This window comes from Marmota marmota, unplaced genomic scaffold, assembly GCF_001458135.2.
Source record: "Marmota marmota marmota unplaced genomic scaffold, marMar, whole genome shotgun sequence".
Lineage (NCBI taxonomy): Eukaryota > Metazoa > Chordata > Mammalia > Rodentia > Sciuridae > Marmota > Marmota marmota.
In genome coordinates, this window is record NW_025999942.1 from 2,603,644 (window position 1) to 2,631,171 (window position 27,528).

Here is a 27,528-nt window from a genome sequence, read left to right on the forward strand (position 1 = left end):
TTTCTCCCCCCCTCCCCCACATTCTCACTAACATTCATTGTTGCTTGTATTCTTGATAATTGCCAAAGAATGTTCAACTTTGTAACTGAGGCACAAAGTTAGGTGGAGGAGGCCTAACAAGCTTTCTCTTCTGGGGTTTCCCAAATTCTCTCTTAAGCTTTATTGAAACAGTGCTTGCTGCTTTGAAGCTCAGAGTCAGCACTTAGAACATTTTTCATTGCTTTGCAGTATTAAAAATCAGACAGAAAACCTTGTTTGGCTTTATTGATAGTTAATTTAATTTGATTTCTGTGTTTTTTAAAACTTTTAAAAAGCTATATATAAGTTCATAATCATGTTTATGAAACACTTGGATCCAAAGGAGTTTCAGAATTTGATTTTAGAATGTTAATATGAGGGCATATCTGTTTGTGATGATTACAGGCAGCACCCTGTGATGAAACCTACTAATATTTCCAGAAAGCCTATGAATATCCACATTTGAATACATAAGTCTGATAAAGAGCTTCGTATAGATTCAGGTCAGGTTTTGCCACCAGTAGTTTGTAGCAGACATACTTGAAAATATTTTATTTTTCAGATTTCTTTAGATTTTGAAATAGACTAAGGAATTTTGGCTCTGAATTCAATTTATGTATTTTACTATTTTATGCTTTTAAAAATCTCCCTCCCCCCCCCCTTTTTTTAAGACAGTGGAACACAGGTGCTTCTGAGTAGCAGGGGTGGCGCAGGAGGGAGGGCATCCCTAGCAAGATGGCCAACTTATACATAGTCTCCTTGCCAAACTGGGCAAGAAACCTGCATGGTGCATCTAGTTAATGAAGCAGGGGTAGGGAGCCCAAGAAAAGTTTAAGTAGAAGGTTGTTATAGTGTTCAACAAAACAAGGGAAGTTGTTCACAGGTCTGAACATCTTGGGGATGGGTGCCAACTGACACTTACTGTACTTTAAGTGTTTTGTAGATCTCCAGAATGTTGTCTAGTGCTAGTAGAAATCAGCAGTCATAGAAGATTTTCAATTCAGTCATTTTCAATCCAGATTGTACCAGAGAAACAACAGTAGGGGAAAAGAAGAGGGAGGAGGGGAGAGATAGATAGATATGATTTAGTGAAAAAATTGTCTTGTGATTGTGGAGCTGGCAAGTCTAAAATCTATTTCTGCAGGCTAGAAAGACTTGAGTAGGAGCCAAACCTGAAGTCAACAGGTGGAATTCTTAAAACTTTGGCTTCTAAATTTGGTTTTCATTTCTCTTGTTTTAAGAGACATAACTTAAAGTAGTGTCATTCATTCATTTGAAGCGAAACAAAAAGTAAAACACCTCTGAGCACATTGCAGGTGTTATATATGCTGGGTGTTGGGATATGATGGGCACATTCCATTCCATGAATCTAACTAGCCTGATATGATTTATCTACTAGCATGAAATCAGTCAACTTATATTCTAAAGCCAAATTAGTTAAAATTTTTTATTTATTTTTTAAATAATGAGTCTAAAATGTTTGCTTTTGGGGGGGGGGGGTTGTTTTGTATCAGGGATTGAACTGAGGGGAACTTAAAAGCCACATCCCCAGCCCAATTTTCTTTTTTGTTACTTTGTGTTGAGACAGTAGATTGCTAAATTGTTGAGGCTGACTTTGAATTTGTAATTCTCCTGCCTCAGCCTCTTGAGCCATTGGGATTACAGGTGTGTGCCACCCACCTACTTGTCTCTTTTACAATTGACACGTGGTTCTGGAAGTACCCTCCTTTACCCTGAATACAAAAGCTGGCCTCTAAGGAGACAGAATTGAAGTCAGTGTGTTTATTTAGTTAAAAATATGTTTTTTACAAAATTTATTTGGCTTTCAAACCTCAGCAATAGTAAGTGGCATTTAAAATTTGGAGAAGACTGGTAGAGCCAAGTAAGAAGCAATGCTATTTGTGGGAGGGAGGGTACCAGGGGTTGAATTTAGGGGTACTTGACCACTGAGCCACACCCCCAGCCCTATTTTGTATTTGGAGACAGGGTCTCACTGAGTTGCTTAGCACCTTGCTGTTGCTAAGGCTGGCTATGTACTCCAGAACCTCCTGCCTGAGCCTCCTGAGCCGCTGGGATTATAGGCATGGGACACCGTGCCTGGTCAAGCAATGGTATTTTTAAATCAGGGGAAAAAAGGGGATGAACAGCCATATGAAACAGAAACAAAATAAAAACATTAGTGTGCAGGGTTTCAGAACCTCTGCCTTCATTCACTCTTCCCTAAAGAAGAGAGGCTTGCCCGGTATGTGAACTGGGGAGAAGGGCCTAGAATATGCAGCTCTAACCTTTTAGTGTGAGTTCGGTGACCTTTAGAAAAAGTGGTCTTTCTTTCCCTTCTCTATGTAGGGAACCATGAGAGTTGGGACACTGCAGTTCTGCCTGTGATCCCTAAGTTTTTTTTTTAATTCAGCTGTGAAGTCCTTTTTGCAGCAAACCCAATGTCTTTACAATTAAAGTTTATATTTTTATTGTCTTCTTTTTGATTCATGTGTCTACTTTTCAGTTTGGTTCATAAAAGAAGTCAGGGTTATTTTTGGATCCCTAAAACATCAACACTCCATTGTCTACCACCACTTTGTATAATGAGTCTATCTATGCACCTTGTTAAGTGTGTTTATCATCATGACCTTGGACCTTCAGTGAAAATTTAAAGTACATCCTATAATGTACTAATAATTTTAGGATACAGACCATCTAAATTTTTCAATCTAACAAGGGGTAAATTCCTTATTGCTGGAGAATGCAGCTATCTGTACAGCTTCTTTCAAGATGATTCCACTTAACTAAGGAGAAAAAAAATCAAATTTAAACATTCCCCATATTTCTCCTTGATTGTTTTTCTTGATCTACTGTCATCTGAACACCATCTTTTGGACATGTACTATGAGAACCAAGCTAAGTTTGTGATCCTATGTTAGGTCAACAGAGCTTGAAGACATTTGTTTTTCACAGATATGGTACAGGAAGTAAATATGAGAAAATAGCAGAATGGTTTACTATGACCATAGGCATATTGTGTTAAGAAAGCAGTATTGATTTTAAAATTCAGAATTTAACTAAATGGAAAAGGTGAATACCAATTTATAATTAGAAGCATACCCCCCACCCTGCAAAACTTTAGGATCATTACATTTATAGAGTTTTCTCTTAACGGCTTAGGGAGCATTGTTTGTATTTGCAATTGAATGTGTGTATGAATACTCACTACTTCAAAACCAGGGAGTTGTGAGCAACACTGTTAAATTAGCACCTCATTAAAGCAGCACTAGAAATAGTTCTTTCTCTTGATTCTGAGACTAGAATAAGAACTTGAACTTGGTATACATCCTATAATTAGGATGTTCCAATGCTCTTGTTTTTGCTGCATCTTTAGCTGTTTGGTGATTCTTATTGTAGCACTGTTTAAAACAAAACAAAAGCAAATCCCACCACAGAAAGTGGTGACATCTTTCAAAGTAAGTTCCAGGCCTCTATAAAATGGACCTGCTTTCAAAGGTTCAGCGTCCCAAGTGTTTTAATCAACCCACACAATTACTTGCCACACTAAACATACTTTCACCAAAGGTCAAGAGGGATTTAGAATGCAGTATCCAGTCTCTGTGGTATAGAGGGAAGCACGCAGGCTGAGCAGGTAGGAGTCCCACCACTCACTACTTGATCCCGGAAGATGAAAACAACACTTTGGGCTTCAGTTTCTTTATTTGTCCAATTGGCAATATCTCATTTGTACAGTTGTCGTATAGTCTGGTATTTGGGATAGAATGAGAATATATCAGTGTTTCCAGAGAAAAGAGCTATGCAAAATTTGGGTCATAGTTTGGGTCAATTCCAGTAGTTCTCTGTGACCTGTGACTTGCTCTGAGTCTTTGTCATCAGTACCTTGATGACAAAGGTACTAACCTCAAAGAATTGTTTGTAGGGATTAAAGAAAGTAAGAACCATGGAGTCTGAAATATGTAGGTTGATTTTTATTGCTAATTGACTATATATATAAAATAACTTATTTTGTGTAATTTATTCAATTGACTACATATTGTAAATCAGATCAACCTCAAATCACCTTTGAAACCTGAATATTTTCTTGTGAAGCCTGACACACTGTATGAAGCTGCAGGAAGAAGGAGACGCTGTATAGGACTTGGGACATTTTTGTATTGACCAGTTCTACTTTTGTGAGGAGTTAGATATCCACTGTTGAACACTATAAATTAATTCCACACCAAAATTCAACATTTTGTTGAACATTGACATGTATCAGAGATGGAGAAGAGGGTTAGGAAAAGTCACAATTGTTCTGATGAAAATTAATCCAGTGGAATAAACTTTCTTCTGACATTCTGATTTTTGTATCTAACATCCACATGTCACCTTGAGATCGTGTCGTTTTGTCTGAACACTTCCATTACATTGTTTTTGGTGCATTCCTCTGGAAAGCCTGTCCTCCTCCCAGTTCTCATCCTGTCTCAGTCTTGCAGGATGTCTGGCTGCTCCCTAAGTGGAAAGGTTCAAGGCCACACTTCCCAGGGAAACAAGGCAGGCTGTCTGTGGAAGAGGCAGTGGTTCAGAGACAGACGTGGCTGTGTTCCTGGCATGTGGTATCCACACCAGCCACAGACAGGTATAGCTTCCCATCCGGACACACACAGATTTCATAGAGTCCCTCCGAGCCACCAGAGGGACCCCAAGTCCCCTGTACCAGCTTGGGTAGACAAATGGTTTCAGTATCAAGCACCAGCTGTTTGGAAGAAAGAAAGGGATGGGATGCTAAGGAGGAATGAAATGGATCAACAGGAAATTCATATTCTCACAATGTTTCAAGAAGATTAGTTTTTTTCTCATAGAGAAAGAATTCCTGACTTGAATTAAGCCCCATCACAATTATCTGTTTATTTAAAAACCTACTTCACATTTGCATGCTGGCAGGGGCTAGACAATTCCTCCTCCAAATTGGAGGGAGGCCACTCTTTCTTTTACCCATGGAGTTAGTCCAGCTGGCAAAACTGACCACTCCTGACACCATGCTATGCCCTTACAATTTGTGTGTTCAATAAACTGGGTTGCTTTTCAGTACTATGATGCTACAGTCCTAAAAATTCCTTTCAGATTTATTTGGCAAAAATATCACAATTCTTTGTCAATTCACATTTATCTTGTGAGCCAATTTGACTTCATGTTAAATTATCTCCTCCTTAGGATGATGTACAATTCAAAAGAAATAGATTCATCTTGATGATTTTTACCTGTAAATGTTGGAATTTATCCTGATTTTATCTGTGATTTTGTTTTCCTATGAGAGACAATTACATTACCCTTGTTAGCAATCAACCATCGCCCTAACATTGTAAGATTGTTTGAATTTCCACTTCTAGATGCTAAAAACAATAGATTTACTGATGAAAGCCAATTTAAATCCAATGAAAGTGACTAGACCGTCTGGTCATACTATAATTTAGTTAAATTGAAATGCAAACACATAGCTATTGATGGAGGTTTGGGAACATTTTTAATAAGGAAGTTAAGAATCATCACACTGAGCAGGAGCATCTAGCTGATCCTTAGCTATCCCAGTATGCTTACTGGAGGGAATTAAAATAGGTTGTGGGTAGGCATAGTTTTCTTCCTTGCTGACACGGTTAGGTCCTCCGTTTATTTCATGTAGCTGTAACCCTGGAATTGCAATCTTAATCAATTGGTGTCTATCTGCTTTCTACCTTCTCCCTGAGACACGGGCCCTGCTGTGCATGGTTTGAGCAGCATCACAGGCAGAGCTTGCCTTACTTACGTGGCCTGGCACATTGTTAGTGTAGAGGAAATCAAATGGAAATTATTGTTTGAAACTCAGGTGTCCAGTGCATGAGGTTCATTGGGTACTTGCTTTTCCCCAGTGTTTTTGACTTGTTGGTTTCTTTCCCTTTCCTTGCGGTTAATTCGACATTTTTTTTTTCTAGTTGTTTTCCAGCTGTTATTTCTTTTCCGACACTTTCAGCAAACGGTTATCACTGGCAGCCCACATACCACTTCCTTGCTCGTTTTCATTTGCTCTTAGGGGACAATATTTGGTTGGGGGGGCGGAGCTGAACATCTACCACTTCACTTTGAACTAGCTCCTAGTAACAAGAAATATCAACTTTAATTATGGGTCTGATCATGTGCTACTTGTAAAAATGATGCCTTAAGTGGCATCATTTCAACATTAAGATCAGTTTAATGTTTTTTGAGGATAATACATTTTAAGTGCATAATGATACTATGACTCAACAGTGGGATTCCAAAATTCTTGGTTTCCATTTCTGCTTTATCTGTTCTTTGTAAGCTCCAGCTGCAGGGGGTTCTCCAGGTGACTTTTATGTCCACCTGTAGGCAGCTAACTATTAGGTGCTGTCCACACACCCTGTAACAACCTCTCATGGCCTGTTTGAGGACAGTACATGTGCATCTCAACTGCACCTTCCTATTAATATTGATGTCATTTCAAAATATTGTATTAATCTTTCAAGACACTATGACATTGTTCAGCAAATATTTTCCTGCTTGATAAATGAGGAGACAGACCCGGGGAGAGCCACTGAACTTTTCTGAACTTGGGTAATGATTTAGCAGTAGATTGGGCTTCCTGACTGGCAGCTGAATCCTTAGGCCATTGCACTGTTGTCATAGGTATGATGGTGCGACAGGGCTGGGGAAGGAGTGTAGAGATCCATGTACCCTCTCCTTGTACCAACAACTTCCACAGACTGATTCCAATACATGCACTGGAGGCATAAGCAGTATAACCTGCACCATTCACTGCAAATTGTAGTTAAGTTGGAGCTGTTTAAAAGAAAATCCATGGACCTGTGCCTTATCCTAAACACATATGAAAATACCTAGGGATAGGCGAGAGAAGATGAGATCAGTTGTTTGTGCACATTTGTAAGACAGTATCATGTGATTGGAATCAGCTTTTCTGCCAAACCCTGGGTTTTTTCCCTAGAGCTTTAGGAACATCTTTAGCATGCCTTATTTTCTGGCTGACTGAAATTGAGTTTTTCCTTTTAAAAATAAACAGTATTCCAACAAGTGACATTGAGTGACATGTGCTCCATTATGTCATTATGACTTTGACTTCTAAGAGTGGTGTTTTTATTTCTAGACTTGAAGTCCCAGATTATATCCCTATTGTAGTTGACTTTCAAAAAATGCTCTTATTTTTCACCTTTCATCTTCATTTAAACTTAATTCTGTGTTAGTGCTCTGGGCATTACCAGACAATGATTGTCATTTATAGATAACCCCCAGTGACAGCCAGCCTGAGAGTAGTTGGGTCACTAGGAAACGGCAAATGATATTTTCTGTAAGCTCTGAAAGTTCGTAATGTTTTCACAAAGTTGAAAAAAATAAGTGATTTGATAGCACAAATGCCAAAGACAGCTGTCCTGATCTAATGTGGAATAATTTTCACCTTTCTTGGCCCTTTCAATGCTGAAGTGTCTTTTGCTTTCCTTTCACATTTTCTACAATATGGATTTTATGATGTTTCATTAGAGAACAACCCGAAATTTAATATCTGATACCTTGATGGACATGGCTCAGGAATTTCATCACCAGGTCATACATAGGATGAACTCACCATTCCATCACTGCTCTGAAAAATGATGTCCATTTGAGAAAGTGCCTCGATTTTCCCAGCATGAGCTTTAATATGAACCCCCCTCGGGGCATCCACGCTCAGACTCCGTGTGGGGGATTCTAACCTGAAGTGAGAAAAATGAGAAAAAGAAGCCAAGAAAAGGTATTACTTAAAAAGCCACCCTTGAGCCAGGTGTAGTGCTGTGCACCTGTAGCCCCAGCTACTTGGAAGGCAGAGCTAAGAGCATCACTTAAACCCAGCGGAAAGGAAAAAAATAGCCACCCTAACAATCCCTCAAGCAATGGCTTAGCATAGAAAGTACAATTAACAAGGGATATAGGATCTTTAAGTCGTTCCTAAATGCTGACATGCTGTGCATTATTCATTGATAAATCAAAAAATAATGTGTAGTAAAGAAATAAATGTGCTATCAACAAGAGCCTATGTAATTAGTGTCCTAGACAGTCCTAATCCTGTGCAGTGTTCAGCTGGTATGATTAAACTTGGAGGCATTCCACACCAGGAGAAAAATGCCATTGTGAAGGACTTCGTAAAACTATTAGAGTATTTATTTAAAACACAAAATTATTTGGAAAACAAAAAACTGATTCAAGATCAACGCATGCATTTGGCACATGTTTGGCCTAGGTTTTCTTTCTCCTTCCTTTTTTCTTTCTTTCCTCCCTCCTTCTTCTTTCCTCCCTTGCTCCCTCTTTCCTCCCTCCCTCCCTTCCTTTCTTTAATTTAGAAAGATTGCAGGGCAGGTGAAAAGATTTCTTTTGGAAAAATACTGAAGTGATTAAAGTGAATAGAACAGAGTTGGCCTCAGCTGGCTTTGTTTTAGCAAACTTTATGACAATCTGATCCAGGAATATACAATTTAGAAAAAATTTTATTTGCCTCTACCTGGAGAAAAATAAATTTCCACCAGATGGCACAATGTGATCACTTGGAATATTTTTTTCAGCTGTTTAGCCCAAAAGTTTGAAAAGCTCATTTCACACTAATGTGTCAAGATCAGCAAGAGGGGGCTGGGGTTGTGGATCAGTGGTAAAGCACTTGCCTAGCACATGTGAGGCCCTAGGCTCGATCCTGAGCACCACATAAAAAATGAATAAACAAATAAAGGTATTGTGTCCACCTACAACTAAAAAATATTTTTAAAAAATCAGCGAGAGGGACAATAGATAGAGAGATATGCAATTCAAAATTCTTTGCAATGTAAGGCAGGACTGGATGGGAATAGGGTTAGGAAGGAGAGAGAAAGAGGTATGGTTTAAGGAGAAATGTCTTAAGAATGAATTTGCTTTTAAATTAATATTAATTGGATGGATTTTTATTTTTGATGCTGGGGTCCAACTCAGGGCCTTACACATGCTAGGTAAACACTGTACCACTGAGCTACTCTTTGTGGAGTTTTTTTAAAATATATTTTAAAAAATTTTTACTTATAGATTCACATGATATCTTTATTTTGTTTATTTATATTTATGTGGTGCTGAGAATTGAACCCAGTGCCTCACAGGTGCTAGGCAAGTGCTCTGCCACTGAGCCAACAACCCCAGCCCCTTGGTAGAATTTTAAATCAGATGGATACTACCTTTAGTTGGAAAATCATTTACCCATCACTACGATAGAAGATAGAGTTTCATTTTTGTACATATATCAGAGCATATAAAAATTTTACTTGCCTCACATTTTGAAATCTTATCTTGAATATGAGAATACTCTTAAAAGACATTTATGGAACTTATTGGTCAAATTAGGTTAGGCTCCACTTATGGGGAAATGCTTTGGTGTATCTAAATGTACTTTCTCTCGTCCAGCTTGCTAGTTTGACCTCTGCTAATTGCCTACACTTTTCCTGTCTGGGTGGAAGGGAAGGAAGGAAGAACACATAGGCAACTCTGAGAGGCCTGGTTCATTTAAGGCTATCCATGGGTGCCCTAGGAGGTCCGAAGTTGACTGTTTCCAAGACCAGTTACTAATCAACAACAATGAGTTCAAAATGACCATGTACTACTGCATGGGTGGAAAGATGTGATACCTTTCTCACCATCAAAAAGGTCCCAGCCAACACTCCTCCCACAATAGACAGGTTCACAAGAGAGAAGCATAACAGATTTGTTTAATCCAAGTTTTACATGGCATGGGTGCATTCAAGAGGGGTGTCCCAAGACCCAGGGAGACCTGTCCATTGTGCTTAAGTTTGATGAAGAATGGACACCATGTAGAAACGTGGCTGAGTGACAGGGTGTGACACAGTGGTCACAGAGTGTACTTACATAGCTAAGATGGCAATGGCCTCAGCAGGTGATATAAGCTTTTCTCCCCCATGTTTTTTATTAGTGCATTATAGCTGTACAGAATGGTGGGATTTGTTGTTGCATATTCATACATGCACATGATATAATTAATAATAGAATTTGGCTAATATCACTTCCCAGCATTTCCCCCTCCCTCCTTTACTAGGTGATATAACCTTATGGGACCACCACTACATACACAGCCTATTCTTGACAGTAATATCCTAATGACTGTTAAGAACTATATCCATATGCTTATATGTACATTTGTGTGTGTATTTATTTTTTCTATATCAAATATTTTTGTCACTTCACAGAAGTTTTTTTCTCAGAACATAAGACCTTGACTTTGCTTTCAGAATTTGACTTACTCTCTTCTTGTTTATTCAACCAAAGATGTCTGTGAAAGAGAAGTTGGCTTTGGGAGACCTCACATTTGATTAGTATCTCTCTCTCTCTCTCTCACACATACACACACACACACACCAATTGGTATGATTTACTTCTAATGTAGATGAGTTTTCAATTGTGCTCATTTTTAAATAAAAATAAATAGAATTCAGTAATTTCCCAAAACTTTGTTGATATTCATTTTTAGTTGAGTTTCTAGAACATGGGTAGTCAATTATGTGTGACTTTAATATGTATTGCTTATGTCATGTAGTGCCATTCAATAAAAGGGCAAAAGTTATGGGAAAATATGGATAATATTTCAGTTTTAAACATTTTCAGACTTAGATTAAGCCCAAATTTTGTAAATATGATGAGAGACTAGGAAGCACAAATACAAATATAATAAGAAAAGAGCTTTTATTTGGGGGAGGGGGAGAGAACTTCATGGGTTTATCAATGGCTGAATTCCAAGTGGGTAATTAAAAGGAGCCTAAATCCTGGCATCTGTGCCTTCATTTTGTATCAGTCCCCTTCACCTTAAACCTTGAGTCAGATTCCTGCTCAGTTCTGCATGAAGTCATGATAATCACTTAAGGAGTACCTAAAACCTGGTAGCCCTAAATTTTCCTAATCTGTCTCACCCCCCTTCAAGTGGAAGACATCAAGATAAGAGTAACTACGTTATTTTCAAGATTTTCAGGGTCATTCATCTGCCAGCTTTTATGACGTTCTGTCACAGACCCCCCTGGATTGGCACCTAGATGTCTCCAGTCATTGCTCTTAACCTGCAGTTATCTTGGATTCCAGAAGAGCAGAGCCTGTTAGACCACCATGATGAGAGTACCACTCCTACAAAAGGGAGCAGTTCCCCATAACAGGAACTGAGACTGCCCCAACACAAACACATGATGAGTGTTTGAGGAGGTGGAAATGCCAGTCACGCTGATTTGAACATTATACACTGCGTATATATATTAATTGAATTATCACATTGGACCCCACAACGAAATATCATTAAAAGAAATAATTGCAGTGGAAATACTTCAAATATTTCAAAATTCTTGTCATTTCCACTTACTTTATACATCAGTTATTTAATGAATTCATGTTTAGTTTTTGAACCATGCTTAGTTTTTTTTCATTATGTCTTTACTAGTGACACCTAATTTAACTGATTATACTGGTGACAGATGATTTAATTGATTCTTGACTTAGGACTGCTGGGGATGACTTGTTGGACACAACTGTTTCATAGGACCAGGACTTAGGAGTTATCTCAGCCCAGGCTTTTCATGCACACTGGGCTGTCCTTGGCATCTCAATCCCTGTATCCCCATTAGAGTCCCAGCCCCTAGTCTCTGGGATTTCCCAAGGGTACCTTGGCTTAGCTTCCCTTCTGCTCTGACCATGAGCTTCTTCTTTATTACTGGGACCTGGGAAATATTCTTTTTTGTTTCTAGTTGAGTTTAATGTCTGTAAACTCTGATTAAATAAGTGTCAGTATTTACAAGTATTTGCAAAGGAGCAAATGTTTCCATGTTTGATCAATTTATTTATCTGATGAAGACTCTGTAGTAGACATTATTCCCAGAAATTTACACATACTAACTTGGTTGACATCACATCCCTATGTGGTTGCAGAGGATTTAAATGCTTCCTTCCCTGGGATGTCACTTCCGATCACCTTGGGAGATTTTATGTTCTTCCTTCTGTACCCTTACTATAATTTGCACTTTTATCAGAGCAACTAATTAAACTCTCAAACTTGTATTCGTGTTTCTTTTCTCAATTGATTGTTAAATCACTAAGATCAAAAACAACGTCTTTGATTCCATACAACTAGGACTTATTATAGATTCTGGTGTATAAATATTTCAATATATTTTTGCTGATGTTTTTGAAAAGAATAAATTATATTATGTATGAATGAAAGCTAGCTTTAAAATAACATCAGAGTTTTTATTTACCTGTGAATGGTTTCTCCACAGGTCATATAAATCTAGCTTCCATACAAGTTGTTCATTTTTTATTCAAGAAAATAATGACTATCTTCTTTCTATGACTAACATTGAGCAAACAAACTTTAAATTGTAATAAATCCATATATTTCAGAAACCTATTTATAAATGCACTGTGATCTAAACCTTCCAAAAATCATATTAAATATTTTCTTAGGTCAATTAAGATATTTTGAAATCTTTTTCAGCTACTCATGCAGGAATAGTAATGCAACTGGATGCAGAAATTAAAAAGTGAAACAGTTTAAGAGTTTGCAGAAGAAAATATGACCATCATACAATCAATCAAGGAAAACTGATAATAAAGAACAAATCTCAAGGGTCTACTTGGGTGCTGGGGACACTGATTAGGATATACATGGGCTCTAGAACTGGATCTGAATTTGAACTATGGAACAACTACATCTTTAGTTTTGTAACTTAGAACATGGTACTACCTTGATCTCATTTTCTTCCTTTACAAAATGGGGATAATATTATTTACATTTTAAGGCTGGGTTGATGATTAAATGAGATACATTATGTGAAAGCCCTAGGCATAGTTACTGGCAGTCACAGGCATTCAATAAATTAGTTAATACCTTCCATTCTTACCAATGCCTCAAATAATTCCTTGCAACATCAAGGAATATATCAAGGAATACTCAAGTAATTCCTGAGTATTTGCTCAGTCTCTTTGGTTATAACACTCAGATTATATAATTTTATGTATCACCTTTTAGAAAGCAATAGGATAGTCTTTTGTCTTCTTTCTAAATAAGAGTGTGGTAAAAGCTAGCAGGTTTATGTCCTAATGGGAAAACATAAGAGGAATTAATTTTGAGAGCTACATATTTTAACATTTATTTTAAAAAGTGCTTTAATGTCTCCAAAACTTGTATTATTTTGCTATTTCAAAATAGTGTTAATGGGATTACTTTTAAAGATATTGAATGATTTTCCTGTCTTCAGAAAGTAAAATATTTTCTTCCCTAACTAAAATAGTTCTTTAATATCAATCTTATGGTCCTTTATAAAAATTAATGAACGTTGGAGTACTTTAATTATAGCCACACTTTATTTTTATGTTACAAATGTTCTGTAAGGGATATGATAAATTGAAGTTCTATTTGCCTTTAATATTGATTTCAATATTAAATAAAAGGAAAAAAGTTTGAATTTCCTAACTCCTATTAGTGTGAATACCTATTTAGTATAATAACAATACTAAAAATGATGGGGATTAGTATTAATATTTAAAATACCAATTGGATGAAAAAAACCATATCAAAAAATTAGTTTGACCAAGGCTACCTGGGTGGTCCATGTAAAGCTGGGATCCCTACTGCACCTTGTTTTCCCTATTATACATGTTAATTGTCCTGTATATACTTCAACTTTTAAATGTGATTTACAGTGATATATTGGACTTAAAGATCATTTATTTTAAAGGCTATTATTTGGTTTTTGATATAAAACATATATTATTGGAATTGGCAGATACCATGTGACATTCAGTAGTCCGGGGGAGGTGAAATACACACTGGAACACAGACTCTGAAGGCGAGGAAAAAAAATCGAAGTAAACTCACATTTTTAAGAATGCCTTTGGCAAATTTCAAAGTCCATGTATGGGCACCATTCTCTAACACTAAAAGGAAGAGAAAAGATTTTGCCTTGTTTGCAGATGGTGTTGAGATGGATGGTATAGCAAGAGAGGCCCTCCAGCCAGTTGGAACAACTTGTGAAAAAGTATGGGGTGGAGGGCATGGCAGCCACTCAAGTCTGGGAGGGCACATAAGGAGGAGACAGCTGCCAGGCACAGCCTAGAGCGCAAAAGGCCATGAGTACCCCCTGCAGGGCTGTTAAATTTTCCTATGGTTGAAGCAGAATCAATGAAGTATTTTAAAATAGTTTGCAATGAGCAAAGTCACTCTGATACCAATGTGAAGGGCAACTGGAGAGGAACAGGCTGGAGGGAGGAGTAGACTGTTGGAATAGTACAGAGCCTGAGTCAAAGCAGGGGGGACAGGGAGAGTGAAGAGGCATGGAACTCAGAGAAAAGAGTAGTGTAAAATCAATAGAACTTTTGTCTTGTTTTGGAGTTCAATTAATAATGACTGGTTAAGTGCACAAAGTCAATGAAAATAAAGCCAACTAATGCAGTAAGAAATAATCTGGTAACAACTGCTGAAATATTATTGCACCACATACCCAGTTATCTTCTGCAAGAGTTTGTTTAAATTGGAACAAAAATTCTTACCTAAGGTCTTCAAATGGGTCGGCTCTGACAAGGGGTGTCTCCACCGAGTGTTCAAAAAGAGCTCCTTCAGGCCCTGAACAAAAACCAAAGATGTGTCCAGAACCAAAGCAAAATAAGTGGCACCAAAGAAATAAAACTTCCATTTGACACAGGTTGAGCATCCCTAATCTGGAAATCCAAAATATTCCAACATCTGAAACTTTTTGAGCACTGACATTGGTGTCAAAAGTGGAAATGTCTACACCGGACCTTATGTGAGAGGTCACATGCAAATCATATAATGTTACCTTGAGGCTATGTGTTTAAGGTGTATATGAAACAAACAAACAAAAAAATGTGTCTTCAGACTTGGTTCCCATCCCCTAGATTTCGCATCATGTATTAATTTTTTTAAAAAAAATCTGAAACATTTCTGGGACACTCAACCTGTAGATTTTGTTGTTTGTTGCTGAATTTGTACAGATGTTTCAGTCACAGAAAAAAAAAGGCACAACTTCTTTACTTTTCTAGACTACAACAACATCCTATCAACGAAATGTGATTTTCAAAATGATTCAAAATCAGTGGGTTTATTTCTAAACTAGAGTACGGTACCTGCTATCAAATTGAAAAATAATTCCTGTTAAAAAATGCATTTGCGGGGGGATAGTAGAGGATAGGAAAGGCAGCAGAATACAACAGACACTAGTATGGCAATATGTAAATCAATGGATGTGTAACTGATGTGATTTCTGCAATTTGTATACGGGGTAAAAATGGGAGTTCATAACCCACTTGAATCAAAGTGTGAAATATGATATATCAAGAACTATGTAATGTTTTGAACAACCAACAATAAAAAATTTTAAAAAAATGCATTTGCATTTATGTTGTAGGCAACGATAAGTTAACTAATTATCTAGATTTTATGTGTAAAAGTTGTGTTGTGCACTTATTTCTAATGCATAGAATAATTAAAAAATTAAATATTCAAAATAGACCTGCTGATTTCTAGCAATTGGTACATTATCATTTTCATTAGTTTAAGAACTAATTGCATGCCAGACATTCTGTCATTTGGGGTGCAGAGATATACAGTTGAAAATGACACACTGTTATGTCCTAACTTGTTTAATACTTTGAGCCTTATTAAGAAGATAATATTTTCCCAACAAGGAAACTGAGGAACAGAGAGGTTAATTTGCTTTCCTAGGATAAGATAGTTAAATGCAGAGTTGTAATTTGAAGTTAAAGCCCACATTTTAATCTATAAGCTGTTGGATTTCTCATACACAAATAAACTATAGATGTATGATAGAAAGCAATGTGCCAGGAGCAAAGTGCAACACGGTTATTTTGGTGGTCATTGGCAGGGAAGAATTACTTTACAAGAGTTGGAAAGACTTGATATGAAAAAAAACATTTAGTCTGAATCTTAAAGGACATGGACATTTATGAATGTATGTAGCTCATGGGCAAGGATTGCAAGATAAATTGTAAGCTGGGGCAGGAAACTGTCATGGGTGCACATCATGGAAATGTAAAAGATCCAAGATGTAAATGCAACTTCATTGTTCATCTAAAATATTTCTCCTCTTGAATTTTATGGATAGACATGTCTGCATGCACCTGTCATGATTTACCTTGGTGGCAGGAGCCTGGCTCTGGCCCTACCCCTAGTTCAGGCCCTGCCCATCTCAGGCCTCCTCTGGTTTAGGCCCCTCCCTGTTTTAGGGCTGCTGCTGTAGTTCACAAGTAATTTATATCTCCCTCTTGATTCCACAGGGATCTCAGAACTCATCCTCACATGGTATAGACTTTCTTCTATAGGAAACCCTCCAACAATTAAAATGTTTATTTTCTAATCTATCATTGTACTGGTTTTGATATTGGGCATTCAAAAACAAGTGCGTTTGTGAAAGTTTCCTGGACTAGGTTGAGAAATTATCCTGGGCTAAAGGTCTCAGCAGCAGCCCTTGTTAATTTAAGGATTCCTAATACTTTCACTTTTCTGTTTTCTATGATGGGGGCCAAACCCAGGGCGTTACACATGTTAGGCAAGCACTCTATCACTGAGCTACACTCCCAGCCCCAATGCCTTCATGTTTTCTTCACAATAGTACTAACTATATTAGCTTTGCTATTATAATTACTATTTTCTTTGTGATTTTACTTAAATGTGAAGACATGACAAATTATCACATTGAAAGCTCTCATTTTAAGAAATAATAGCTTATGGTACATAAGTAAAAGAGATTTAAATCAGCACAAAATGAAATTTTAAAATTACAACCAGATTTAGTAGCATGATTTACATAAAAACTAGCATCAGCTGAAATAAAGGAACACATAAATGAAGGTTAATGGTTCATGAAAATTATAATTAATGCAAATTATATTCAGATGAGAAACAGATCCCAATATATTCTAACAAGTCACATCTCTTTAAACTACCACTTAAGCAAACCTAAATGATAATGGGGACCATTATGTAAAGTAAGGCTATACTAAGCATTGGAGTTTCCACAATGCATTGTGCCAATCAAATTTTATAGTACAATGTTTGGTTCGCCTGAGTATAGACAACATTTTGTGTTTGGTGGAGGCAGAAAATAATTTAACTCAGTAATTTGTATGATATTTGTACATCCTCTTTATTTTTTTCTTTCTTCTGCTTCTTCTGATTTGCAAGACATAAAAGAAAAAGTAAAGAACACCACAAACCAATCATTAGGCAGAGATATGCTAAGTATAGTTTTATATGAGAAGTAGATTTTTGTGTGGTTTAAATATCATCGTTGAGACATGAACAGTGCTTTGTTATGAGAGACCTAGGATGAGCTTTACAAATACAGATGGTCCCCAACTTAGGATGGTTCTTTGTATAATTGTTTAAATTTATGCTGGTGTGAAAGCAATATACATTCAGTAAAATCAGTACTTGAATTTTGATCTTCCTAGAATCATGATATGTGGCCCCATGCTCTTTTGAGATGTAGGGCAGTGGCAATAAGCTGCAGCTTCTGGTCAGGCCTGTGATCACACGGTTACTGTGTGTAAAATAGGCTGGATGTTAGATGATGTGGACCAGCTGTAGACTCATTTAATTGTTCTGATCACTTTTCAGGTAAGCTAAATTAATCTGGGAAGCTCGGTAGTTAGATGCATTGAAAACATTTAATTTGCAATATTTCCAACTTATGATGGGTTTATTGAAATATATTATAAGTCAAGGAGCATATATAATTCAAAAAATAATTTCTTTCCATAACTAAGTAATAGAAATGAAAGGAATATGGACCTTAAACTCTTATGTCATTTTTTATCTATTTTTATATAAACAAATGGTAAGATGACTGAAAAAAGAAGTGTCAAGACATTTTAATCTCTACAAAATATACCCTTTGTAAAACCAAACTGGAAACTATAGTGTATTTCAATTGCAGAAGCAATTTTTTTTCCTAGTGTGGGGATTGAACCCAAGGCTTTGTCTACCACTGATCTACACCCTCAGGCAATTTTTATTTGAGTAGAGCTTCAATTCTTTTCCCCCTAAAAGCTGAAATTATTCAGTGTCAGTGGCACTATTTTTACAAAGAAATATAACTCAATAATCGGTTTTTACATACATTGCTGTGGAATTTAAAATTTTCGTTACTTCTGATATAATCATAATTAGTGATATTGTCACATGATGGTAATGTACATATAGGCAGATATACAACCTTTAAATAAGAGCAGCAGTTTCTCTATCACTGAAATTGTAAATGCCCCCATTATATGATCTTAATTATGTCATTACCATTTAGCCTCAAAGTATATATACTCCTCAGAACCTATTTGCATATAATAAAATGAATTTCCCTGCATGACTTCATAAAATGATTCTCAGTAAGTGGTTTTTCATTGGTCAATGTAAATATATTTCCTTTGTTTTTGCACTCCAATTTCAATATTCCCAAACAAATTTTGATTAAAAATATAATTGGCAAAACACTTGTTCCTTGTAGAAAATAAAACACATTTATTTGAGATCATATAACCTAAATTTTATGTAGGAAAAAGAATTCTATTATAAGATAGATGACATTAATTAACCCATGCATTAAAGTCATCCTCTTAAAAATGTATATTGTTAATTCTGGAAAGTACAACCTAAAATGAAAAAAAAAAGTACAAAAGACAAATCCTTGTCTTTATAATGCTAACTTTTTAATTTTTTAAAAGAATATGTCACCAAGATTAGACATGATAGATAGTCTGGTCATTTCTACAGGGAAGTAGTAGTATTTATGTAACATCATTCTTCTCTTCTGGATTCTAGAGCATTTTATGATAAATGACACTCATGTGGAGCTCTGTATGTAGTAAGACTGTGGTAGAAGATGTTTTGAAATGGTGGTGAAAGCAGGTGAAACATTCATGTAATAGTGTCCAACAATCAGGGAGTTCATGGTCAGAACCCAACTGGGGGGAAAATGGCTCCTATTTGCTCCATTCTTCCCAACATGCTGCTATTTCTAGGTTCTTTCAGTTACAGGGGAAAAACAACAACCCAGAATTTACTATTAATACTTATGTTCAAATAGTAGGTAATATGCACTCAGATTTTTGTATCTAAACTGATAACCATTGAGGTTCATGCCACATATTCACTGAGCATTTTATGGGCTGATACGGGCTTTTCAATTTAAACAAAATAATACCATTGCCCGCCTCAGTGCCAAACTTCCACATAAAAGCTCTACTACCTCCCATTCTACTCACATTATAACCATTTCAACCATCTCTGGCCTTTCATAAAAACGCTCTTGTCAAGATAGCAGTGACTTCCATGATGATATACCCAAGGACAGTTTCTGTCATTTTCTTTTGATTCCACATTCTGGGAGCATGGGCTCTATTGGTACAGGAACACGGCTACCAAGATATCCCTTCCACCACACTGTCTCCCCTTTTCACTCTTTTTTTTTTTTTCGTGGCTCTCTTCTTTATGGCCTCTAATGTTGGCATTTTTTTAGAGCTCAATTGGTGCAGGAAGCTCCTTCGTATCTCCACCCTTGACTTTTGCTCTGAGCAATAACTAGATCACATACCCAATAACTACTAAACTGACACATCCTCGTGGCTGTTTCACAAGTATCTTCAACTTACATACCTAAAATATGAAAAATTAATGCCTTCTGCTTTGCAAATGTATTCTTCTCCTCAGGCTTAGCCATTTTCCAGAGAGTAATGCCATTATCCAACAAAAAATTCTCTCCTGGGTTATCTGCCACCCATTTGATCTACTGACAAGCTCTACATGTCAGATCTTAATTTGGAGGAATTCACTTCCCTCTGTACATTGCTACCATCTAGGCAGGTCACCATCATGGATTGCTTGTACTACAATTAATGTCATCCTGTCTTAAGGCTTTAATTCTTGCCTTCAAACAATCTATTCACCCTTGCAATGATTAGACTGATCTTAAAATGATAACTCAAGAGGTATGCCATTCAAAACAGTTCAATGTTTTTTCATTGCATTTGAACAAATCCCACATCTCTATAATGACCAACAAGTCCTTCCATGATCTGATCCCTTTCTATCTCCCCTCACATTAGGATTATTTCAAACTCAAACTCCATATGACTAAAACATAAAGACCATGAAATAATTATTACATAGATAAACTCTAAAAGAGAAGTTATCAAAATGAATATGAATGTCTTAAAACTGTTTTAGATTGGGTTCACAAAATAAAATTGAGCTAAATGCCACTTACAAGAGAAATGCAAGCAATTGAATATGAGGAGAATTCTAGGCTGGAAGTATAACTTAGAGACCATTTCACCAGGAGCCACTGAGGTCTTCTCGTAGATGGAAGTAATTACAGAGGAAGGTGATGCTTGAAGGTGATGCTTGGAGCTGATAGAACCATTTTGCATTCACAGAGGAATGTCAAAGTAGTTCCCAAGAGAAAAATATGGAATCAATAAATTACTCAGCCAGGAGCTACCCTTTCCAGACTTCTTGAGGCAACGTATGGCCTTATAGTTTGAGCCAGTTTTAATTGGGTCCTGTGGTAGGAGGTTCATCAGCTGTCCACAGGCTGTATCTCAAAGTTTTTGGTGATCTTGGATATGGGCTTGAAGGATATGGTGATCTTTAAGAACCTTCCAGATGTCTGTCTTTATGTCTCTTTATGGGACCTGGACCTATCCATGCTTATTTTCACTTCTTCAGCCGTTGAAATCTTCCTTCTGTAGGTCTGCTTTTGTTAGTCGTAAAGAATTTGTGGGAGACTCCAGCATTTCTACAGGATCACTCTGACTTAATGTAATCCTGCTCATCTGCTCAGAAAATGATAAAGAAGTTGCACTGGGCCTATCACTAGAGCTTATTAGTGGTGGGAATTGTATACGATTACAGGACCTTCTTATTTTAAACTTAATGTTGAGGAACAGAATCAGCCTACCAAATTATTATCAAGGTGCTAAAAAATACACTTGGGTAGCCTAATAATTTATCATCTGGCAGAAGTCATTATGGCAATGGTATGGAATATATCCTTTTGAAGACAAAATTTTGATGTTATTCCTAGAATATGCTCTGTAACTGGGGTTAGGAAGAGGCACACTAACTTGGTCACTTGGCAACTAATTCTATTTTGAAAGGGGGATGAAGCCTAGGTTAATCCAACTGAGCTGGCGAAAGTATCTAATTTTCTCTATACATCTTACTTTAAAAACTATCTGTAGCTTCCTAGTTGACTAAGGAATTACGAATTAACAAAGAGTTTCATCTTTTTCTTTGGTATTATTTGAATAAAAGAGACAAATACAATGGCAAGAAAATGTTTCTGAGTCCAGTGAGGATTTACTATGAGTTAGAAGTTCAGAGGGCACTGTGTTAAATTTAGAGCACTTCACCCCTCCCTTGTAGCCCCATGCTGAGAGCAGCTGTGCCAATGAGAAAAGTGAAGCAAAGTGTTCCATTTCTTTTCCCAACCCCCACAGTGAGGCTCTCTCTCCTCTCCTACTGCTCCTCTTTCCTTGGCTGTCACCTGTTGCTACTTTTGCAGATCTGAGAAAAATCCAAAGGCTACTTAGAGTCAATCCACTTAAATAAGGATCAAACTCTCAGAGGAAGTAGTGGAGAAAAGTTTTTGTATGAGTTTATCTTGAGAGACTTGAGTTCATAAAAACATTCTATTATACTGAACAAAACTTAGTCAGAATTGTAGGAACTATGAAATTACATAAGTAAAAAATAAATCTAGTTTTGTTTTGTTTGGTGATATTTCCCACCATAGTTGGAATGGCATGAAGGATGCATTTTTTTTTTTCTATTTCTGTGCTACTAATTATGACAAACTTAGCTGCTAGAAACCATGCCCATTTGTTAGCCCCAGGTCCTGTAAGTCCCAGGTCCTACTCAATGGGTTTGGCTGGGTTTTAAGCTTGGGGTCTCTCTAGGTGGCAGCTGGAAAATGATCTCACCTGGAGGCTCCAGGCAAGAGGCTGCTTCTCAGCTCATTTAGGTAGTTGGCAGAACTCAGTTCCCTGTGGTTGTAGGGCAGAGACTCTGTTTCCTTGCTGTCTGCCCTGGTCCTCTCTCAGCTTCCAGAGCCACAATTACCTTGACACAGAGCCCCCTCCGTCTTCCTGAACAGCAGAGCAATGAATCCTGCTTGCTCTTGAATCTCTCCAGCTCTCCCTTCTGCTACCAGGCAGAAAAACTCTCTGTTCCTGAAGGGTTCATGAAGTCAGATTAGGCCACCAGGATTATTTCCCTCTTGCCATGTAAATGACACAATCACAAGAGTGACATACTCATGGATTCCACTTTCACTCGCAAGGGAGGGAATCACACAAGGGCAAAGGTCATCCTTAGAATTCTACACAATACCACAGTGGCACAATGTGGCTTTGTTCACTTAATATTTAACATTGGCAGTAAAACAATAATAGCCATATCGAGAGCGCCATCAGTCATCTCAAGGGTGAATATTAATCTGCAATATTAAAACGATCACTCCTTGAAGTTGTGCCTGTCAGGTCGTCATCCTTGTGGTTGATTTGTACCTTCTTCTTCAGGGCTGGCAAGTCTAACTTTCCAGTTCTTCTTTAGTTAGTAGTTTTGTCAGTGATCACATCATTTCTACTCCATTTTTGACTTCCTAGAATCCTGCATCTTAATGTGACAATCAATTTTTGTGGGATGCTACACAACATCCTACTATCAGTGATCCGTGGATACTGATGTTTGTAGTGTGAAGCACTGAGGGAAAGTACTCACTCAAGGTCACCTACTCACTGGAGCAGCTAGGATTGGACTCAGTCTGACCCTTAAAAAGTTAACCATTGATATTTTTGTTTTACCAATTATCTATTAATATCCATTCGTGCTTTACATTCTGCACAGAATGATAACCCTTATTTTTTCTTCTGATAAACTCGTACTCATCATTCTAAAACATCTTATTCCTTGGGAAATATTTTCTGACCCAGTTTGTCTCTCTTCCCATTATATCCTGGAATATCTGACTCCTTTCTCTGGGTTGCTCCCAAATTCCTTTGTCCAGACATCTTTTACTGCGCTTAACACAATACATTCAACAAGTTAACTTGTGTTTCCATCTCCCCAGCCCAAATGTAAGCATTGTTTACAATGGAATTTAGCTTAATTAGTAAACACTAAACAAATGCTAATGAATTCCAGAAAAACATTATAAATTTAGGGTAGACCAGAGATTCTCAGCTGGGGTTGATTTAACTCCCCTTCTCCCTGAAGTTTTTGGCAGTGAATTGAAACATTTTTGGTTGTCATAAATGAGGCAGTGAAGATGCTATTGGTATCTAGTATATAGGAGCTAGGAAACATCCTGCTGTAAACATCCTGCCATGCACAGAACTGTCCCCTTATCCACACCCAAAGCACCATCCAACTTGGAATGTTAATATTGTTATTGTTGAGAAAGTCTAGGCTACACAATACATAGAGAGTCAGACATCGGAGAGAAACAAGGAAAGTCAGAAATGTGGAATTTCTTGGTTTTCTTTAATTACAGGGGAAGCTAAGAACATATTGTTGAGCTGAGAAGAAGTAAGATCTGGTCACCCAGGTTGCCAAGGCAACAAGAATTTCATATTAGTATGATATCATAATGACAAGGAAGTTACACAGTCAGTAAAGTGGGGGTATATCTGTTCTAGTTTGCCTCACTGGAAAAAAAATGAGGATTTGGGGGAGAATTTTCTGCCTTGGACCAAAAAAAGAAAGAAAGAAGAAGAAGGCTTTTATTTATTTTTTTTTAAAGGATAACTTGGGTGTGTCTTCTAGAAAGTGTCTACGTGTTGCTGACCTGTTGCTTTTTCCATTGACTCTGATCAAATTAGCATAGGGCAGTGGTTCTCAGAGTGTGGTCCCTGAAACTACAGCACCAGCATCATCTAAAGTGTGTTCAAACTGCAGATTCTCAAAACCATTCCAGACCTACTGAATCAGAAACTCTGGGGGTGAATATAATAAATATGAGCATAATATAACAAAACGTCAAGGTGGTTTTGATGCATGCATGCCGGTAATAAATAATATAGTTGCTCTCAGTTTTTCTCATCTGTTCCACTAATGATGTTATAGCCTGGCATGAACTCTGGGCCAGGTAAAGTTGATTTTCCTAATTCTCTGTGAAGGATGGCGTGGGGCTGAGGCAGTGTAAGCTCATGTGTAGACTGTTTTTCCTGTGGATTCTATTGCTCTGTTCTGCAGTAATACTCTCTCCAGAACTCTGTTCTCCTTTGCACACATCAATCCATGTGATTCAGCAGTAATAGAAGAATAAAGATACTGTTAACAACCCACTCATAAAAGTGAGGAAACAGCCAACAAAGACAAAATAATTTCTTGAGGTCATGTAGCTAGTACTTTTTGAAGTAGGAATAGATTCTAGATCTGCAAAGGCTATATTTCTTATATAGAAGCTCCTTGATTTGTGAGGAGTTATATCCCAGTAAACCATTCATAAATAAAAATATTTCAGTCAATACTATTAGCATATAGTGAATATCATAGTGTAGCAACAGAGTACACAGTGTCAGTTGATTGTCCTCATGATCATGTGGCTAGCTGGGAGCTCTGGTTACTGTGCCGCCCAGCATCACCACAGAGGATCCGACTGCACACTGCTTCCCAGGGAGAGAAGTGGGACTTCAACCCAATATGTATTGCTTTCACCCCATCATAAAACTGAAAGCCTGTAAGTAGAACTGTCTAGGTCTGTACCGGGCAATTATCAATTTCCTTTAATACTCTTTCTAGTGTCATTCATTTTGTAATATCAGAGACACTAATGCCTAGAAAATACTGCAGTATTACATAATACTGTATTAGGGTAGGGTCTACTTTCTAGGTCAGAAACATCTCGTTTTCATTTGAGAGTTTGGTAATATTAATAAGAGAATAATGTTGCTATTGGTTTTCAGAATGAGACAGAAGAGTATGGAATAGATTCAATAAGTATCTGATTGTTTATGCCTTCTACTCTTTACAGAAGTTTAGCAAGTGAATTTAGAATATGTCCTGAAAAACAATCTTTTCATTACATTTCATCTTTTTGTTAAATGTGAATACTATGAGAACTTATTCTACATTTTATTCACCAAAAGTGTTCTCTTTCCTTTTTCTTTTTTTTTGTAGAAATGTAGGAAATCCAAATACCTGATATAATGGGAATAAAATTAACCTGAAAAACAGATAATTGAATTATACAAATGTTAGAGGAATATATGATAAGCCTTTGGGTTACACCAATTGGCAAGAGAGAAAGGGTAAAATGTGGTGGAAGCCAGGAGGGGGAAGAGATTTCATTCTCCTAGGAGAGGATAACAAGAATTTCAAAAGTTATGCCACCAAGAGAAGTTAACAGATTCGAACTACGTTTTCTTATCTAATAAAGAGTCCAGAATAAAGTTGCCAAAAATACAAATGCAGAAGTGCATTCCATGAGATATTGTCTTTCTCAAGGTTACTACATACCAGTCACCCGAAGTTTATCTGTGCCAACCACAACTTCCTTTTCATCAACAGTAAAAAGTGGCTTTCCATCTTTGGAGTTGATCTGAAACTGCTGACTCTGGACTTCTACCATTTTAGGACCTGAAGGATCAATTAAAACAGTTTATTATAAAGTATTTACCATAGGCAATGTTGAAATCCTTATTTTTTACTATGCCATGTCATCCAGTACCAAGTAACTAAACATTTAGGATTTGCTATCAATAGTTTTATTGATTCTGTGACTAAAGTTTGTAAGTCTTAAGCTTAAATCTATAATTAAAATTAATTTGTCAAGCACATGCTAATCAATATCAAATAGATGCATGACCATTTAAAAGGTATTTTTTGTTCATATTTATAACATTATAATATGATTCTTCTTCTACTTGTAATTAAATTTGTATTCTTATTAACCAGCTGAGGGCTTTGTATTCTCAAGTGCAAGGTTTGTGAAAGACCATCTTACAATCTGCTCACCTGAGGGGACCAAGTTCACCCAGAAGACAGTCAACCTCGACTCTCTCCTTTGCCATCATTCTCAGAAGAGGGCCTGCCCTGCTACAAACACTGCCATGCAAGAACTCCCTTTCATTTTTTCCCTTCTTCTGCTCTTAGGAAATTTTTATCTTTTTCACGCTCTCTTTTTTTCTGGTCCACTTTTCCTCCAACCTCAATCCCTTCACCTGGCTCTAGACCCACCAACTTCCAGCTCATTAATTTATTCCACAGATGACTAACTGGAGCCCACTTTGTGCTGGACACAGGAGACACTGTGCCCTGTGGGGTGTATTCCCTTATATTCATTTTTTTTTTTACCCCTCACATGCCTACACCCAACTATGAATGAACCCTGGGCACTCATCCTTGCATGTGTGTGAGTGTGTGTGTGTGTATTTCCCAATTTCTGTGCTTCCAGTCTCTCCAACCCAGGTAGCAGTATGGATCGTCTCTAGAACATAGTTTTATTATTTGCTTAAGAAACTGTAAGAATCCTCCAGTTATTTTATGCCCCCTTCATATTCTTGTCTATAAAAGGTAAGTTTATTGAGAAGTATATTATATCTTATAAACTTTTTGTGTGTTCTCATGTTCTTCATAGTATTTATAAATATTTGGGGGTAGAAATGAAGTAAATCTTTTAATTTAATGTATTAATTAGTCTTAGACATGATCACCAGAGTATTTTTATATAATTTTATTAATTCCTACTTCAAAACTCTCCAGTAATAAATAAGAAATAAATGGTTTTGATAAGAGAAGTAGTTTTAATTGAAAGCTCATTTCCCCCTGTCTCCTGTTTTTTTAAGGAAGCCTGATAATTGTATGTATTTTTCCTCCTCTAAGACTCATGGTCAGTATTTCCCATATCTTGGTCACTAATATGTCTTTCATATTTATTATATGAGGATGGATTTGTATTAAATAATAAAAACAAACTTATCTGATATGAAATCTAGGAAAGAACTGTAATAATTTACCCATTACAAGTTCACAGTTTTGGTTTTCAGAAGTTCTTATGACAATTCTAGGAAGTTTTGTTGAATGTCAGGGATTAAATTTAATTGATTAATATTTTTCTGAAATAATAATTTCTTATACATTGATAAATACCCATCAAATGAATCTAGCTGCTTATTATTTGAATAGCAAAACCATATAAACCCTTACTCAAAGAAAATGCAAGGAAGTTAATCTATTCTATTTATCTCATTTATTGCATACTTTTAAAGATCCCATGCTAAGAACTGTATAGATGAATAAGAAGTAACTCATGACCTGTAGGAGTTCCTAGGCCACTAAGGAGAAAAGCATTAAGCCTAACGTCAGGACAGTCCGGTAAGTGCTGGATACAAGCATGGGCAGTGTTTGATAAGGGCCTTGAAAGGAATGCATCCTCCATCTTCTGAGATCAGAAACGG

General features: G+C 36.9%; 2 protein-coding genes across 2 annotated transcripts in view; one reads left to right on the forward strand and one right to left on the reverse strand.

Moving 5' to 3' along the window:
* Sacs (sacsin molecular chaperone) overlaps positions 1 to 27,528 on the forward strand; it is a 150,767-nt gene that overhangs the window by 93,342 nt on the left and 29,897 nt on the right. The gene's annotated exons all lie outside the window — the stretch shown is intronic.
* Positions 3,699 to 27,528, reverse strand: part of Sgcg (sarcoglycan gamma) — a 78,257-nt gene continuing 54,427 nt past the window's right edge. Inside the window, exons 5-8 of the mRNA XM_015498711.2 lie at positions 25,589 to 25,708; positions 14,587 to 14,659; positions 7,628 to 7,751; positions 3,699 to 4,753 (exon numbers count right to left, since the gene is read on the reverse strand). Of these exons, the coding sequence (XP_015354197.1) occupies positions 4,580 to 4,753; positions 7,628 to 7,751; positions 14,587 to 14,659; positions 25,589 to 25,708 (491 nt within the window). The 3' untranslated portion in view covers positions 3,699 to 4,579. The remainder of the gene's footprint in view (positions 4,754 to 7,627; positions 7,752 to 14,586; positions 14,660 to 25,588; positions 25,709 to 27,528) is intronic.